This window comes from Camelus ferus, chromosome 7 (assembly GCF_009834535.1).
Source record: "Camelus ferus isolate YT-003-E chromosome 7, BCGSAC_Cfer_1.0, whole genome shotgun sequence".
Lineage (NCBI taxonomy): Eukaryota > Metazoa > Chordata > Mammalia > Artiodactyla > Camelidae > Camelus > Camelus ferus.
The window spans coordinates 9,411,204-9,429,415 of record NC_045702.1 but is presented as its reverse complement, the minus strand read 5'-3'; the positions used below and the strand labels follow the sequence as shown (position 1 = coordinate 9,429,415).

The 18,212-nt window shown below is 38.2% G+C and overlaps 1 protein-coding gene across 1 annotated transcript in view; it reads left to right on the top strand.

The window, feature by feature from the left end:
• Positions 1-16,229, top strand: part of CEP41 (centrosomal protein 41) — a 46,785-nt gene extending 30,556 nt beyond the window's left edge. The window contains exons 5-11 of the mRNA XM_006180019.3: positions 674-743; positions 6,217-6,361; positions 8,019-8,170; positions 8,566-8,633; positions 9,661-9,775; positions 10,245-10,460; positions 11,128-16,229. Of these exons, the coding sequence (XP_006180081.1) occupies positions 674-743; positions 6,217-6,361; positions 8,019-8,170; positions 8,566-8,633; positions 9,661-9,775; positions 10,245-10,460; positions 11,128-11,276 (915 nt within the window). The 3' untranslated portion in view covers positions 11,277-16,229. The remainder of the gene's footprint in view (positions 1-673; positions 744-6,216; positions 6,362-8,018; positions 8,171-8,565; positions 8,634-9,660; positions 9,776-10,244; positions 10,461-11,127) is intronic.
• Positions 16,230-18,212: the final 1,983 nt, after the last annotated feature.

The following is an 18,212-nucleotide window of genomic DNA, read 5'->3' as shown; positions in this document are numbered from 1 at the left end:
ATCTAGAATTCTGGATTCTTTATTGTTTGGACATTTTTCCCTGTGGAAACCAAGTGATCTCCTGTCTATGACAAGCTCTTTCTCCAAGTCTTTCTACCATGGGCTATTTTGTTACTTTGGGAAAGTCACTTTCTTTTTCACTTGAATATTACGGACAAAGTGTCTCTCTGGCCCCCAAACAAGGGTTCCAGTGATGTAACTCTGGCTGGATCATGGATCTCATGAGCTAAGTTGTGAAAAGGACTTTAAAAACTAATCAATATATTCATAATTACATTTATTTCTTTATTGCATGAAGAGTTGCTGATACAAATCTGTTATTGTAAGTATTGCATTTTCAAGAAATAGCATGTTATGTTGGGCCTAGACATATATATGAATACAGTTTTAAACTCTTATTTATGTTTCTTGTCCAAAATTATCCTTTTGGTCTTTTAAGTTTATCGTGTAATGTTTTAAACAAGTCTTTTCTTCTGGAATGATCATCTGCGATGTAATTACCACCCCTAAATTAAGGAGACCTGCGATTTAGTCTCTAATTGAGGACATTGACAGTGTCTTAAAACAGGAGATCTTTGATGTTTGATATTTCCTTGTCTTTTGTAAAAGACAAAATTCCCCCTGTTTAAAGACAAACATACACATCTACACATTTCATTCTTATTTCTATCAGGTCATCCAAGTTGCTTCCCTATCTGATCAAACACTGGAAGTCACAGCTGAGGAGATTCAAAGGCTAGAAGGTAATGAGAATTGAGGATGTGAGGAAAATAATGGATTGACCATATGACTGAAGTACTCACCCTGTGTTCACAGGGATGTGGGACTTTGATATATTTATTTGTAATTAGATTGTTACTCTCTGAGAAATGCTATCTGGTGCTTTGTTAATTCTTATTTCTTTTAAAAAGCGATCTGGTTTTCTGGCTGTAGCATTTATACTCTTAAATGTTTTAGATGTGTTTAATATACTAATTATTTATTTCCAACAAATAGTTTTAGTGCCTGCTGTATACATACAGGTTACAGAACTAGGTGCTATGAGACTACAAAGATGAATAAAACGCAGCTCTGCTTCCGCGGAGTTTGTAGCCACGAGTGTGCACGTGCACATAAGTATGTGTGTTGGGTGGGGAAAATGATAAACACAAAATTATTAATTTGGCAGAAATTCATAATGGAGGACTGGAAGGAAACCGTCATTTGTTGAATATATATTGCTCGGTACTTCACATGAGCTTTCTTATTTAATCTTCTCAAAAGCTCTAGAAGGAAGGTATACTTTATGGATGAGAAGCCCAAGCCTCAGAAGTTAAACTACTTGTTCAAGGTGACATAGCCAGTAAGGAATGGACATAGGATACAAATCTGTGTGTTTCTGATAGCAATCAGTGTCCTCTCACTGCCTGTATTGCATCCTTCAGGGGTTCTGCAGTGTGCCTTTCGAGAAATACGGGGTGCCATGAGAGTTCCGTATTTTCTGGTTAAAAAACTGAGGTAGGCTTCCTCCAGGCTTTTGAGTTGGGCCCCCTTTAGGGGTAGAATCTCAACAGGTGCAAGTTAAATGTGAGGCTGTTTCAGGCTCAGGAGCACCCCGAGCAAAGGCACGGAGAAGCAGCAGCTCCAAGCTTGTTTGGGGATTCGCATAATCCTGTCTGGCTGTGGTCTGAGGGCAGAGTAGGTGTAGGGGTAAGAGATAAGGCTAGAAAGATAGGTAGACACCAGATTTCCTTTCGTAAATACCAAGTTGAAAAAGAAAACCTCTTAGGTGTTCTCTCATGAAAAGAATTCACAGAGTTAAGGTCTTTATTTCATCCTGAAGTACTCAGCTGTCATTGTGTGACTGTTTATTGAAGGGGAATGTGTTTTGTTAAGGTTGATGTAGGCCAGGAATTTGACTTTTGATTTCAAGACAAGTTTCTCAGGAAGTCTGAACACCGGGTTTGTACAACTTAACTGTCATTTCCCTGGGCTTGTTTTTGTTAGAGAGGATAAAGAGAATCTGAAAAAGACAGGAATTTATCTTTGACGGATGCCTCTCACATGGCAGAAAAATAAGGGCTCTTTGTAATAGAGATAATTGAGTCTCCTCATACAACACTCCCAATTTTAACCTGGTTATATAAGTACCTGGATTTGGTCCTTTAATTCATTGTTGAGATGGCAACACCATATGGGCACATGCAATTTTCTCTTCTGAGATAAATTTGCACAGCAAAATAGGCTCTTGTAAAGTAGGACACCATAATGTGTGAGTAGTATTAGTGTTTTTCTAGTGCTCTACACAGAATAATAACTCACTCAGGAATGCCTGTAGGACAGATTGTGTGCCTATTGTCTATCTTTGAAGGAATAAAAAAAATCTCCTTTTATAAGTTTATTGTTTTTTCCTGACTTAAAAGTATATTTCTAGAAAATTAGAAAACTGTAAAAAACATATAAAGAAGAAAATTAAAATAATAAACTCTATTAACAGTTTGGTCTATTTTCCCTACCCAAATCCATACTCTTTGTATATATTTTTTTATTATGGTGTTTTCAATTAACGTTTTATCAAGCACACTTCCCTATGTCATTAAATAGACTTCATAAGCTTAATTGTCATATAATGTCTGTCCTTTGGATATGCCATCATTTATTTAATCTCTTACTGTTGGGCACTGATGTTTTTCTAATTTTTCATTTTTATAAAATAATGCTGTAATGTAAGTACATAAATGTTTGTATGGTTCTCATTATTTCCTAAAGATAAATTGCTGCAGATAGTCCAAAGGTGTAAACATTTTAACATACTCAGTGCTGATTTCACATTATTTCCAGAAAGGTTCTACCTGTTTGTATTCTCACCAAGCAAATGAGAGGGGACTCATTTCTCTCCATCCTAGCCGATGCTGAATGATTCTCGGTTTCGTAAATATTTTCCAATTTGATGGATCTGAAATGATATCTAATAGTTTTATTTTGAATTTCTCTGATAGTGTTATTGAGCTTCGCATATATCTGTTGGTCATACATATTTCTTGTTTTGAGGACATTATGTGTCCTTTCCCATTTTTTTCTAATGGAATTACTTATTGATTTATAAAAGCCTTATATAATTATGATATCTTTATCCACTGAAAACCAAGATAGCCTTGAAAATAAATAAGAAAAATCTTTACTTGATAATTTGGAACAATTCCCAAGCAGTATTACTAAGTAAAAATAAAACAATAACAAAATAAACAGCAAACCAAAATGTAAAACAGTCTGAATAGCATTCTCTTGGATATGTAAAAAGGGGAGGAAATAAAATATATGCAAAATATGTAGTTGTTTCATTTCTGGAAGGAGACAGAAATATGTTAAGGGGGTTTCCTTGGGGGAGGAGGCCTGAGGGCCTGCAGGTCTGGAGTGGGAAGAAGACTTCCTGTCCATATTAACAATTTTATCTTGCTTGCATTTTTACCTTGTGCACATGATCCTTCTTCTATTAAAGAACTAATTTCAAAACTCTTAATAAATTAAGGATATTAGCCTTTTCTCATTCATATATATCACAGATATTTTTCCTAATATGTTATTCACCTTTTAATTTTCTGTGTGTTGGTTTTTGACATATATGAGCTTTGCATTTTTTACATGATTAAATCTATTGACCTTTAATGCTGTATTTTATTGCTTTAGATTCATAAAATCCAAAATAAGATATTAACTTATGTTTTCTTCTATCAACTTGGCTGGTTGTTGTGGGGTTTTTTTCTACATCAATCCATCTGTTACATATTTTGGTATATGATGTGAATGGCTTATCTAAATTTGATTTTTTTAGATAGTTGACAGATTATCCCAGCACCATTTATTTAATAGTTCTCCCTTTACTCATTGATTTCTGATGTTACCTTTAACATACATTAGATTTTTATATATATTCTAGGATTTGTTTCTGTGTTCTTTATTATTTTCCATTGTTTTGGTCATAGGTTCTGCATTGTTTTGATTATTTACCTTTTTAATATATGTTACTATTTGATAAGGCATCGTCTCCAAATTACATTGCTCTCTCTCTCACTCTGTTTATATACATATATATATATATAAACAGAGTGAGAGAAACATGTATACACATACATGTTTTTTTTCTCGTCTTTAAAATCATTTTAAGCTTGTTTTAAAGCCCACTAGGATTTGTATTAAGGCTAAACACTGAATTTGGAAAAGACTAACATCATTTCACTTTTAGTCACCAAGTAAGGAATATGCAATGTGTGTCATTCTCTTCGTTCAGGTCTTCTTTAATGTCCCTAAGTAAAATTTTTATAAGACCTATAAAGGACTTATAAGTTTTTACAGGTCCTTTGCATTTCTTAATAGGTTTATTTTCTAGGAAAGTATATTTTATATCTGCAGTTGTTACTGTAAATGAAATGTTCTTAGTGTTAATTTCTAATTGGTATATGGGAAAAATATTTTGTTAGCATTTTCTTTAATCTAATCTCTTTATCTTAAAAATAGGTCATTTTTATAATTAACCTTAAAATCTCGATTATTTTTATAATCTAACATATTTATTTCCCTTAGTCTCATAAAGTTCTCTTAAAGTTTCTAGGTATATTACATCACATGCAAATTAAAATTTAAAATCTTCTTTAATATCTAGGTCTCTTATTTCTATTTCTTCTCTCATTGTGCTGGTTAGAACAGCAAATTCTCAAACTTTCTGGTATCAGTCTCCCTCTACACTCAATTTTTGAGGACCTCAAAGAGTTTTGGTTTATGTGAATTATCTCTCTTAATATTTAAGGTATTAAAAATTTAAACTGAGAACTTAAAAAATATTTATTTACTATTTTACTTAAAAATAACAATACTAAACCCACTATAAACATAAATAACATATTTGTATGCAAAATAGCTATATTGCCAAAATAAAAATATATAAGGAGAATGACATTGTTTTACATTTTTTGTAAGTCTTGTTAATGTCTGATTTAATAGAAGACAGCTGATTTCCATACCTTCTGCATTCAGTCTGTTGCAATATGCTCTTTGGATTGAAGTACATGAAGAAAATCTGGCCTCCCACAGATCTGTAATTGAAAAAAGGAAGAATATTTTAATAGCCCTCTCAGATAATTATGGATATTTTTCTTTGATACTACATCAACACCTGGTGACTGGTAGCGTCTTAAAGGTTAGCTGTAGTGTAGAATCTGAAACTCTACTAACAAAGCTTTCATACTCAGTTACAGTAAACCCATTGGTCTTTCTTGCACTCTGAATGAATCTTTTACCCATTTATGATTTTGTAACATCGCTCATTGGTCATTTGGAAAATATTGCTTCACTGAGTTATGAAGATCTTCCAAATGTTGACAAACTTCATTACACAATATCAAAAAAGTCACATTTATTAACCTCAACACCTGTCTTATCAGAAAAGTCATTATTAAGACAGGGAATCAGTCAAGCTTTTGATGGCAGTTTCCAAAATTCAGATTTTTGTTCAAGATTTAATCATTGCAACAAATACTATTTCATCAGTTGTTTTCCTTGAAATGAGAAGTTCTCTTGTATGATTTTTGAGAGTGTATCTGCGATATGCACAAATCTAAATAACCATAGTTTTCCTGTCAGTTTTTCTTCCAAGTGAAAATGATGTTCAAGGCAAAAGCAGCCTACTCACACTCATACTTTTCCTTGAGACACTGGTATGTAGCAAACATGCTGTATGTGGATTCTCCATTTCATCACACAGAGTCTTAAAAATGATGTGTACTTAAGGGTGAGATTTAATAAAATTATTATTACTACTTCAGTCAGGGACTTTTAAAAATATGATTGCCATATTTACTAACTGTGAGTGGGTGTGTATTGATGAAAAATGCAATAATTACTAATAAAACTCAGTACCTCTGCCCTGATTCTTGCCAACCGTTTCATCCACCATTTCTTTTGCACAGTAAGTGCAAATATCAACACGGTAAAAAAGACAAATAACATCTTAATATTATTATGAAAATAATTCTCATCTTGCAAATCCCCTGAAAGGGTCTTGGGGACTCCTGAGGTCCACAGACTACATTTTGAGAGTCTATATATGTTAGAACTTAAAGAATAATTTAATAACGGTGATATGATTTCCTTTTTTTCCCACCTAATTTCAATGGAACTGCCTAACAAGTAAATACAGATTCTGAAATTAAATTTACTTACTTATTCATTTGCAAATTTTAGACAATGGTTCTGCAACTTCAGACCCTGATGCTGAAATCACTGCCAGGACCAACGGGAAAGGGAGCCCCGGGGAGCAATCGCCAAGCCCCGTCCAGTTCATAAACAGTGCGGGAGCCGGGGACTCCAGCCGCTCAACTCTTCAGAGGTGCTCTCATCAGATTCGTGTTTTCACTGCACTTTACCTTCATTAATCTAGATACCAATGTCAGTGATTTAATTACCTTAGAAACAGATTGGCAATAGTGAGGTCCCACATTTTCAGCCAAGCCCTTCTATTTTCTCTTTATATAAATGCCACCTCCTGAGTCTGTTCACAGCATTCTTAGTTAATGTAAGGATATATTTGATAGGAGAGCATTAATTTTCACTCCTCAACCCCATTCTTCTCAGCCTTCCTATATGCAAGTTTGCTATTAGGACTTAGCTTTACAACCACTATCTTTTGACTCAGGGAGTTTGATTCCCCCCTCTCCTTTTCTGTCTGCTGCAGCTTATAATTACCCTGTCTAGAATCAGAAGAAAAATAGAGTGCCACACGTAGTGCTCTGATATTAAATAGGCGCAAAGGAGAGTGAAAGCAGCCTTGGTGTCAGTTCTCCAACTGCACATGGCAGTTACATGATGCAACAATTTCTCACAGTATTCATTGTTGATTATAAGACAGGGCTGATTTTCTGCACATATCCATCCCTTCTACTAGAGAAGCCAGTTCTAATAGAGAAAGAATTGCTATCATTAATACCAATATTATTATTTTTATAACCTTCTGTGCAAGGACTCTAAAATTGCATTGAAAACAAGCCACACCAACAAGGCTTCCATTGAAGATTCAGTTTTGTGAGAAATAGTTTCTTCTTCTTTGGTTCAACAAAATATGCACTATATGACATATAGTTGTGTTTATTGGATTTAAAGGCAGAATTTGACTTGCTGTGATGGGAGAGGAACTATTGCTACAGACTGATCTGTGGTTTGGCATATGTGTCTTCCTGTTTGCCTAGGAAAGTGATCATCATCTTATTCCAATGCAGATATTTCACTACTTACCGTTTTGTTCATAATACCTATTCTTCTTTTTTCTCTGATTCGTGTTTTTGCCACATTTTGCCTATATTAATATGGTGAGCAATTTTAGTGATTTTATGACCTCAGAAACAGAACTGTCAGTGGTAAACTTCCTCATTTTAATCCTAGTTTTTATGAATGCCACCAAATCAAAAGTCTCTTCAGCATCAGTGCTGTAACCTATAAAATGGAAGTGAGTACAGATAAACTATTGAAAACATTAATGTTCAAAATCCATATTGGATAGGTCACTGTATAAGTATATGAAATATATTAAAACACCACTGTTACTTTATATTACATATATAGAAATGCCTCCATTTTTCCTGTCCCATGAAGTTTATTCTTTCCTCTTTTGCTCTGCTTTCCTACACTCATCAGAAATCCATTGGATTAACTGTCCGCCTCTTTCTTTCTCTGAACTCCCTTGTTGCTGGAGGCAGCATGCGCCTTACAGTTTCTACCCCCTCAGCCATGCTAATGACCTAACATACATTCGCTGAAGGTAAGTATGTACAGTGGGTCCCCTCCTTGGGGTCCATTGTGATCAAATAGGAATCCATCCGTAGGATCTTGTATTCAGAGGCAGAACTGAGACCCCATATCCATTTTCCTTTGTCTCTGAAGTATCTTTTGAAAAGACAGTGAGCACTCTCTCACTGTTCTGAAGAGGCACATTTGACCTTTAAGCCACCAATCCCTGACCAGTGTCTGCTGACCTCCTTTTTCACTTGCAGTGTCATCAGTGGTGTTGGGGAACTGGATCTAGACAAAGGGCTTGTGAAGAAAGCAGAGCCCAACACCAAAGACAAGCCTTATCCCGACTGCCCCTTCCTGCTGCTAGATGTGCGAGATAGAGATTCTTACCAGCAGTGCCACATTGTTGGAGGTAAGAGAGAGAAGGCTTTATAGTGTCTCCTGCCAAGAACAGAGCCCATTTTTGAGTCCAGGCAGGCTTGCACCACATCCCATGGTCAGCAGTTAAGGAAACCGGAGCCGGGTACATTCTGGGAACCTGTAAGTTGGCTCTACTATATGCTCTGAGAGGCTGATGACATTCTCAGAGAGCTTAGGGGCCCAGTGCTCAACGTCAGAAATAGTGAAGTGAAGCTTCGTATTTTGTTCCATGTCCTGTTTCTTTTCTTTCACAAAAGTATTTAGGTTTATAGCTAGTTGATTTTGAAAATACGTTTATTTTAACTCTTAGACTTTAAAACAACTGTGAATTGGAGCCAAGTTGTACTGAGAGCTGCAGACTTCCTAAGCTTTTTCTTCTCTTTGCAGCTTACAGTTACCCAATTGCAACTCTGTCTAGAACAATGAACCCTTATTCAAATGATATTCTTGAATATGTATCCTTTGTTGCATTTTTAAGGAGTTGGGTGGTATAAGGATTATAAGAATCAAACATATCATGCTCCTGGTAAGAAAACTCGTTGAAGGACCTTCGATATTAATTAGCTTATTTAGCATATTGTAGAATTTGGATCCTTAGCTGTTGCTGTGAATACTTCCAAGCAATCCTACAGTGGGCCAAAAAACATTAGGTTAAAGGTTACGATCCATTGAGAGTTAGTCCTAAGACTTTTTCCCCAGAAACCTTCCCAAGTAAAACATAAGGAGTAAGTTTTTTTCCTTCTATTTAAATTTTTTTCTTCTTAACATTTAATTTTCGTGCTCATAAAAATCATACAAGTAGAAAATAATTTAAATACTGAAAAATATAAAAAATAAAATTGAATCTCCAAATAATTACACAATTGAACAAACTCTTACTATGTTTTTGTGTGTTTATTCCAGACTATCTTCTGTATGTTCTCTTTAACAAAGTAGAAACCATACTGTACACATAATTTAGTGTCTTGCTTCCCTACACTTCATATTACGAGGTACTTCCCCACACTAACACAAGCTCTTTGTATACCCTATTTGTGATGCCGTGTAATATCGCATCTTCAGATTTACTGTAATTTTCTTAAACCATTCCTCTCTATTGGTCTTTTAGGTGGTTCCCATTTTTTTACTATTATAAATAAGGTTGCAGTGGACACACTGGGTGTAAAAGTTTTTCTGTTTCCTCATCTGTAAAATGGAGGTGGTGATACTGACTCTGCAGAGTCATCTAGATAAAAGAGCCAAAGATGTAGTGTGTGTAACTAGTGCCGTCTTGGACATGGTAATACTAGTTTATAAAAGAAAAGGATACCATCTTGTGTGGTTTCCACGACAGGAAAGAAATCCAGTACCCTCTAAAGAGGGGTCGTCTGATACTCCCTGAACTCGGAGAGGTGAACCTTGGTGGCTCTTGTTGCCCTGGGGTTTCTGTGTAGTCTAGGAGCATTAGCTTGGTGTGGTCAAACCTTAACTCACCCAACTCAGAAAAACGCCCACGGCAAGATCATCATTCTATACGACGATGACGAGAGGCTGGCCAGCCAGGCAGCCACCACCATGTGTGAGCGGGGATTTGAAAACCTCTTCATGCTTTCCGGAGGTGAGGGGGCTGATGCTGCTTAGGACTTGAGAGACAGATACTGGGGCTCACAGTCCTTCAGCTCCAGCCCTATCGCCTTTTTCCTCCCAGTGCTTAGAATTTAATGTTCTGGGAAGAGAGAAAACCATGCTGGCTGAAAGGAATCAGGAGTATGTGAAAATTCTGTCTGCTCCCTCAGTACATGTTTTTAATTCCTGAAATAATGATGTTGATGTATGGCCCTGTAAGAAAGCCTTAATGCTGAAGACTTGAGCTAAAGGATTTCTGGTGGAATTCTCAGAATCCCACATAACAACTGACAGACATCTTCTGGTATAATTTACTTAATGGTGAAGCAGTTAAGAAAGATTTCCCGTCCTCGTATTGGCCTCGACTTGGAGACCAAAGATGAGACATGCAGGCTCCCTTCCAGGTTTGCCTTGGCCTCGCCAGGCTAATAGTGCTTTTTCTGATGATCTTCCACACCTAGGTCTAAAAGTCTTAGCTCAGAAATTCCCAGAAGGACTGATTACGGGTTCCCTGCCAGCATCTTGCCAGCAGGCCCTTCCTCCTGGTTCTGCTCGGAAACGATTCAGCCCCAAAGTGCCACCCCTACCAGCTGAGAATAAGTGGAGATTTACCCCAGAAGACCTAAAGAAGATAGAATATTACCTGGAAGAGGACCAGGGTCCTGCAGACAATCCTAGTAAGATATTTTGACCTTTAGAAATAATGTTTTTTGTAGAACTTGAGATTTGCAGCTTAGAACATCAACCCCATCATATGAAAAGCTTGATCTCTTGTATTCAGATTTTTAAAATATTTGTGGGGGGAGGGGAAAGTGCAGGTACTGTTTGTGATGAGGGGAGTGGAGGTGACCCCAGATTATGGCAAGAATTAGGCATTGCACACAGACATAGAAGAGAAGGTATCAGTCAGAGAGAGTGTGTATCTCAGGCAGAGTTGAGGGGCTAAGATTAGATTCCTTCTTGAAAAGTTTGTTTCCTTCCACTGCTTCTGGGCATGTTTAAACTCCTTCCAGCCTTTCCTTAAGCACGCTGCGTTCTCTTTTTCCTCTAATCATTCCTGCACCCTTCTTTACAAAGAAGGAATGAAGGACAAGGTTGGTTGGGATAATGGAGAGGAAGGAAAGAAAAGCTATCCGGGTTTCCTTTCATCCTGGTCCCTTCCCCATCTTCTAGTTAGTCTCAAAGAAGAAGAGTGGGTTTTAGTCTAAAGTTGATGCTGAATAGGACTCCATTAGCTTAAACATGGTTGTAGCATAAGACTTCATTACTTTCAAAGTGTACTTGGCAGATTGTCCCTGGAATCATTCTTGCAGCTCTGCTCCCTGCTTTTTTTGCTCCCTTCAGGCCGGCTGAGCCAACCTCATGCTTCTGGAAGAGACTCCAAGGTACCAGGCACCCGCAGCGGTCAGAACCTACCCACCGGAGGCCCTGCCGGCCACCCGAACCCCCGCTCCCTGGGCAGTGGCCACATGCAAGGCAAACCATGGAAGTAAAGACTATCTTAGTCAAATAAATGTTTCCTCTCCTTTCAGAACTCCTGAGCAGTCCCCAGGTTGGTCATTTTCAGAAACTGCTGCAGAGAAAAGACCACGACATGGGTGATAGGCTCCCTTTCCTCTTCCCGTTTCCAGCTCCTCTCCCACATCCGGCTCGGGAAGGATTTTTACGGAAAGCAGAGGCATGGCAGTCTCTAGTGTCCTCCCGATTGTTTACAGAGTATTTAGGTCTCTGAAACTGAATAGGAAAAAAAAATCTAATTATTTTAGGCTTTCTTTTTTTAAAATAAGGTCCAGCTTGTTTTGGTCTGTGTCCTGCGTTGTTTTGTAAATACTTCAGGCACATCTTGTGTGTCCTTCCCAGCCAGTTCTTTTTCACTCAGTGTTCTTGGTTTCATGGAGGTTCTCCAGGTCGGCTTTGTAGAGGTGTCCGCGGGGGTGCAGATGATTCCTAGCCCCCAGGCTCCCACCAAGTGTGGACCCATTGGCTGAGGAGCTCTTTTCCCAGCACCCGCTGCAGGCTCTGTCTTGAATTTGGAGGCTGGTGCCTGTGAGCATTGCTCAGTTTTAAGATGTAATAGCAGCTCTCACACTCCTCCTTAGATGTTTTCCTGGAGCCAGCGCAGGTGGTGATGTGTGCTCAGCTGCCTTCACAGGAAAGCCCTGTCCACTGTACAAGGCTGGATGGAGAGCCGTTGAAGCCCCCGGCCCATCCCTCATTTGTGGCTGGTTTATTAGTTGTAAATTTCCATTACACAGCTCAGGCCCATCCATCTTAGATGGGTAGAAATTATGGCCACTTGAAAACATCAGCTTTGGTTGGGCACACAAGGTGAAGACAACTCCACAGTCCATTGTCAGAGCTGACAACCCCTTAAACCCTTGCTTTAAAATACAGTATTAGTCTAATTGAGTAATTAGTGCAATTTCCTGCTTACTTTTCATTCTCGTGACTGAGCTGTGATTAGGAGGTTGTGATTATAGATTCTTGTTTGGGCCAGAATTTTGAATCAGCATTAATTGAATTGCTAGATGACTGACATTCATTCCATTTAATTGGGGGAACAAAAGACCTCAGGTAAGGATGAGGAACTCTGAAATCATCAGAAAAAGGAAAAAGAGCCTTGTTAATTTTTATGGTCTGTGATCTGTAGCTGTGATAAGGGACTAAGGAATAAATTGTGCTCTTTGTCATGGCAACCAGCTTCTGAAAAGCCAACTGAAAATTGCCTGTCCTTAGGTGGTTATTGCTGCTGGGTAAGATTTGTCTTAACGGGACTATTTTCTCGCCACCAAAAAAAAAAAAAAAGTGTCACAGTATTTCCAGCAAGAGGGGCTGTGTTTGTAGGAGAAATAAAGGTAATAAATATCTTATAGAGACATATGGAAAAATAACTTTGAGATTCAGCCCAGTTCTGCTTTAGTGTGTTTATTCTTCTCTACTTGATTTCCAAAGTGCAACATTTTCCAATGCTTTAGAAATCAAACAAACCAGGGACATTGTTCAGATGTCAAGCCGTGCCCAATTTTCCACAAGATTCAAGAATCTTGTATAAAATTCAGCCAATGTACACATAGCTTTAATGAGGAGCCTGTCATGTTTCCCCATAAATTTATTGCCTGAGAATGAAGTTCAGCCTTTTGCTAATGCCAAAATGCTCTGGCTTTTTATTTTCTTTACAGCATAGATTTTTTTAAATGCAAATTTTTCCACACTCAACTTTCCCCTAGCATGGACAAGATTTTCAGCCATTTTGGACACATATACATTTTTAAGAAAAAAAAATTTTTTTGTCTCTGTGACAAAGTTCTGGTTATGCTATTTTCACGTTGACTAGTCAGGAATTTAAACCTCCCCCACTCGATTCTGTTCTGAAAGTAAGTGGTAGCCCCCTTTGTTTCTATTCTGCATTCCCATCACCTCACAACACTAGAGTGTTAGAAACTGCTGTGTATACGTGCAAAGCCAGTATAGCCGAACCTATTAGAATCACTGTGCATTTAGTTGAGAGATCTGGCAGGTTGACTGTATTTATGTTTCTCCATAGTGCTTTGCCTGTTGGTAAGGATTTTAAATAACGACCCCTCAAAGACGTGTTCTGATTCTGCATTTTTTGTGTTAAAAACACTCAGTTAAAAATAGTTTTTTTACATATTCAAGGCATCGCTTTGAATGTTCTACTTTACTAGGTTCTTCATTAGATTAACTACATGTATTATTTAAGTGATCAGTGATACTTTGTGCAGTTATGAATGTTGAAGATTAAAGTACATACTTATTAATTTGTTGTTTGCTATTAATGTGCCGAGCTCTGCCAACTTCTCTCTTCCTCTCTGTTGAGATGATTTTGGGGAGCCACGTGAGACAGGGGTGATTTGAAAGAGTATTCCTTTTTGCTGCATCTCCCAGAAACACGTTTTCTTTGTATAAATGAATCAGAAAATCATTCCACTTAAGGCAAGGGGACCTTGGCTCTCTAGTCAGAAGGCCCGCATTTCTCCTCATGCCCAGGCAGGGACTGGCTGCCCCCTTAAATGCATTACAGTGGGGCTTTCTAGTCAGTGTTGCAGGGGTTGATGAGCTGCCCCTGCCTGGGAACTTAGGACCTCCTGGATGGAAAGTGCTTTGTCAGCGTACAACTACTGCTCCATCTGAGCGACAGTGACGGCCAAAGTCTAAATAATACGTTCAGTGCTTTAAAGGGGCATGTACTTAAGAAAGAAGGAGAGAAGCATGGAAGCAAGAAATGGGGAAGGAGGGAGAGGGGAAGGGGAAAGCAACAGTACTCATTCCAGAATAGAAAGAACATCTCGGGCTATAATAATGTCAGGTTTAATCTGTTGAAAGGCATAGGTGATTCAAATGGCCTAAAAGTAATTTTATTTTCTACCTTGAGTAGAAAACCAGAACTAGCACAATCATATTGGACTTGGGGTGTAAATCAGAATTAAAAGAGAACAAATAAAGTTTATTAGTTGCTGAAGGATTTTTCCTGTGGTGCTGTTGAGATTATACAAAAATTCATAAGACTCTGGGCTACTCACCAAGAACACAGAACAAAACAAAACCCTCTTTTCTCTAATTCCCTTGTGGAATATAAGTGAAATTAGAGTCCTAGGCTAGCAAGAAATATGTAGGTAATTTTTCTTCTGTTGGTTTTGGTTTCTGTCATGTTATATATTGGTTATAGATTCTGTCTTTTATGTTACCTGACTTTTTTAAGGGGGATAATTAATTTCTGTCCGCCTGGATTTAAATCCATGACACTCCCTTCCTGCTCTACTCTGAAGATAACCATTAAGAACCTTTCTCCTGTTCCAAACTATTCCCAGTGTCTTTAACTTGTGTTTGTTTTTTTCACAATTCCTTCAAAGCTGTAACTCCCATAATACTTCCTTTTCTTTTTTTTTAAGAAACATCAGGAATGTGGATTTTAATTCATCAGTTTAATTATGTGAGCATGATGATATGCTTATTTGCAGTTCAATTAATTTTTTGATTAAAATATATTTTTCCTATAAAAACAATATATAACACATGCTGTGCTTCCAAAGTGATCCGAATACATTTGGGTAGTAATACTTTCCTAAAATTGCTGTAATTATTGAAATTGCTGTTGCCACATCCTCAGATTGGTACATAGGTCAGTTATAGCATAAAATATGTAATGGTGGCAATTTGTCAGCATTGAATTCTGACAGAACAGGATTCAGTGAATGTTATGTGTTTACAAAACCATACTCCCTCCCCAACCCCCATCCCCTTATGGTCTCACTCTCTGATGCTGATCCTCTTTGTTCCGAATGCAGAAGCAAATTCTCTTCACCTGCATATCCTGAGGCACCTGCTGAAATGTGTGGAAAACAGAGGTCACTTACTAAACACTACTGACTGATGGACTACATTTTTTTAATTATTTAAAATATTTTGACTTAAAGCTTCAGAGGGTAAAAATCACCAACTGCATGGCAGTGGCCCTTAGTAAGGGTATGAATAAATAAACTGAACCTGTCAAGACTGAAGTCTGGGATGTGAAGCCCTTTGTGGCGGCTACTCAGCGCTGGTTTGCCATTCTGGAGACCTGGAAAGCTCGTATCTCTTGTCCCCTTGTATGTCCTACTTTTGTAGGAGGGGCATTCATAACCCTGAGATTTTAAGATCACCCACTGCAGGAGATCCCCGGAGAACTGTTAAGGGTGTTGTTATTACCCTGGCTGTCTGCAGTCAGCCTTTTTCACGGTCCCCTCAGGCTCAAAATAGCCTTCAGAATCCATCAGCGACAGGCTGCACACCATCCCCATCTGAAAAAGGGTTATTTTTTCTCTTTTGTTGCAAATCTTGAAGATTTCCAGGTAATAGTACTAGCAATCATTTATGGAGAGCTTTCTACGTGTTAGGCAGTATTCCTAGATTCTTCATATTTTGACGTGTTTGATTCTCACAACATCCCTACAAGGTAGATACCCCCATTTTCAGGTGAGGAGACTGAGAGTCGAGTGGAAATTAAGCAACTCGTCCTGAGTTGGTTGAGAAGCCACTCTGCTCTGTGCTTTCCACTCTAGGTGGGCACAGCCACACTCTCCCTGGTCATGCCTCCAGCTCAGCAATGAAAATGTAACTTTCTCTTGGCTGTTGGCTTCTCCTCCCGCCTCTTCACCTGAGATTCCACTGAAAGCTTTGCTGCTCTGCCTGCACGACAAGTGATGGGCATCAGGGACTAAAACATCCGCTCCTGGGAACATGCGTTTCCACATTCCACTGTCTGTGTCTGGTCACCTATCTTGAAGACAGATGCTCCAGGGTTTCTGAGATCCATTTTTTATTAATGAATACCTAATGAGGTATCACTTAAGGAATGAGAGTTACAAACTTTTCATTAGGTTGTAAGGCGAAAAAGTAGGCTGTTTTCCTGATTGAACTATTCATTCAATAAAACCCTACTGACATGATTTGTGTCTGATCTTCTCTTTCCTTTGTGATGATGTTTCTGAGTTAGGCTGAAACATAAATGTGTGAACTGGCTCATGGCCACAGACCTGGGCTTCACTGGAGGAAGTGGTGGCGAATCTCTGTGCCTCAGTCCATATTAGCAGAGCTCTTCTTCCACTGCACTCTTCTAAAACTATGGCTGAACACGCCCCTGTGGTTAAGCAGAAGACTTTTAATTTTCTTCTTTTAGTTTGGCAGTAAACATTTGGCAGTCTCCATCCCTGGGGTCGTTAGATGTTGCTCACAATTCTGAGTTGCCAAATTAATGCAGATCCTGAAAGCTTTGGGGGAGAATTCATTACCCTTTGACAGTTTTTCAGATCTGGCGGGTGCTCTGTGCTTCTTTCTCCCTTCACCTGGCCAATTTGAATGTTATGGTTGGTCATGTCAGTTTCCTGTAAGGAGCATCTGGGTCTTAGTGTGTTCACAAAATGATGTTTCTGACCTTAGAGTCCTTAGAGCAAGACTCCGTCTGCATCTTCGAATCCACCTAGTCTCACTTGCCTTTGCAAAACAATTGCTGAGATGATGAATAGCCCTGCAGTGGATGAGGGACCAGTGAGGTCATATCTGGATTGTATTCAATGACATTTCAATTTTAACTTTAGGCCAAAGCCAGAAAGCTCAACATGCATATCTTAGATATTCAAGAGCCCACCCGGAGGATTCTCACGGACCACCAGTGGCTCACAGGCCACACTGAGAGCCACATATAATGGTCTAAGAACAAAGTAAAATGAGTTAATTTAAAACCAAAGATTTTTGAAAAGCCCTGATGAATAGGCATTAGCACAAGCAGTTCCCCAGATTGCTGCGGGAACTGAAGGTGAGAGAAAGGGCTCTTAGGAATTGTCATCTGATCTACTGCAGAGTGCCTGGGGAACAGCCCCCAACCAGGAGACATGCATACCCCTCCCTTGGTAGAATTGCTGTTGCTTCCAGCTCTATCTGGAGTGCAGATTTTCCCCAAAATAAGACAATCACATTGTTCTGGGCAATAGCAGAAGAAATGAGTTTAGACAAATTATAAAAGAAAATCTGGGCACAAATTAAGATGACCATGTGGATGTTTGATTTTAATAACAAGTTGATATTAAATAGCTTTACTCACAGGTTATGTGGTGTGTTTGAAATAGCTTCCCCCTTCTATCCCCGCGATTATACAAGCAAGAAATTCAGAAAAGTATAAGGAGGAAAACCGCCAGCACTGCCTAGAGGAACCACAGTTATTATTGGGGAATAGCTCCTTCTCGGCATAGCGGGTGTGTGTTTTTCAAACAAAAATGAGACTCATACTCAATGTACTATTTTGTAGCCTGCTTCTTTTTTTTAACAACTGTATGGGAAATATATGTCACATACCATAAAATTCACCCATCTTAAAGATACATTTCAGTGATTCTTAGTAAACTTAAAGTTGCTCAACAATCACCACATTCCTATTTTAGAGTATTTCTATCATGTGGCCACCTTCTTTCACTTAGTATTTTGTGACCATTTTTCCATATCAGCGCAGATCACAGTGGCTTCACAATATTCCACTGTGTAAACGTGACATAGTTGTATCAATACTGCTGTCTACTAGGTTCTTTTCCTTTTAAAATTCGTATTATTTTGACCTTGTACATACATGTATATGAAATTGTCTGAATACTTTTATAAAATAAATTCTTCCAAGTGGACTTACTGGGTCAAGGCAGTAGTACATTGAAATTTTTTATTTATATTGCTAAATTTTCCTCCAGGAAGGTAGTGTAAATTTATCCTCCCATGAGCAGTATATGACAGGTCTTACTTCTTCATACTCTTGATAACACTGAGTTGTCAGTCTTTTTATTCTTTGTCGATCTGATGGGAGGAAAATAATATATTTATTTTTCTTTAATGTGCAAAAAAATCAGAGGATCAGAATCTTTCATACATTTATTGATTTTTTGTGTTTC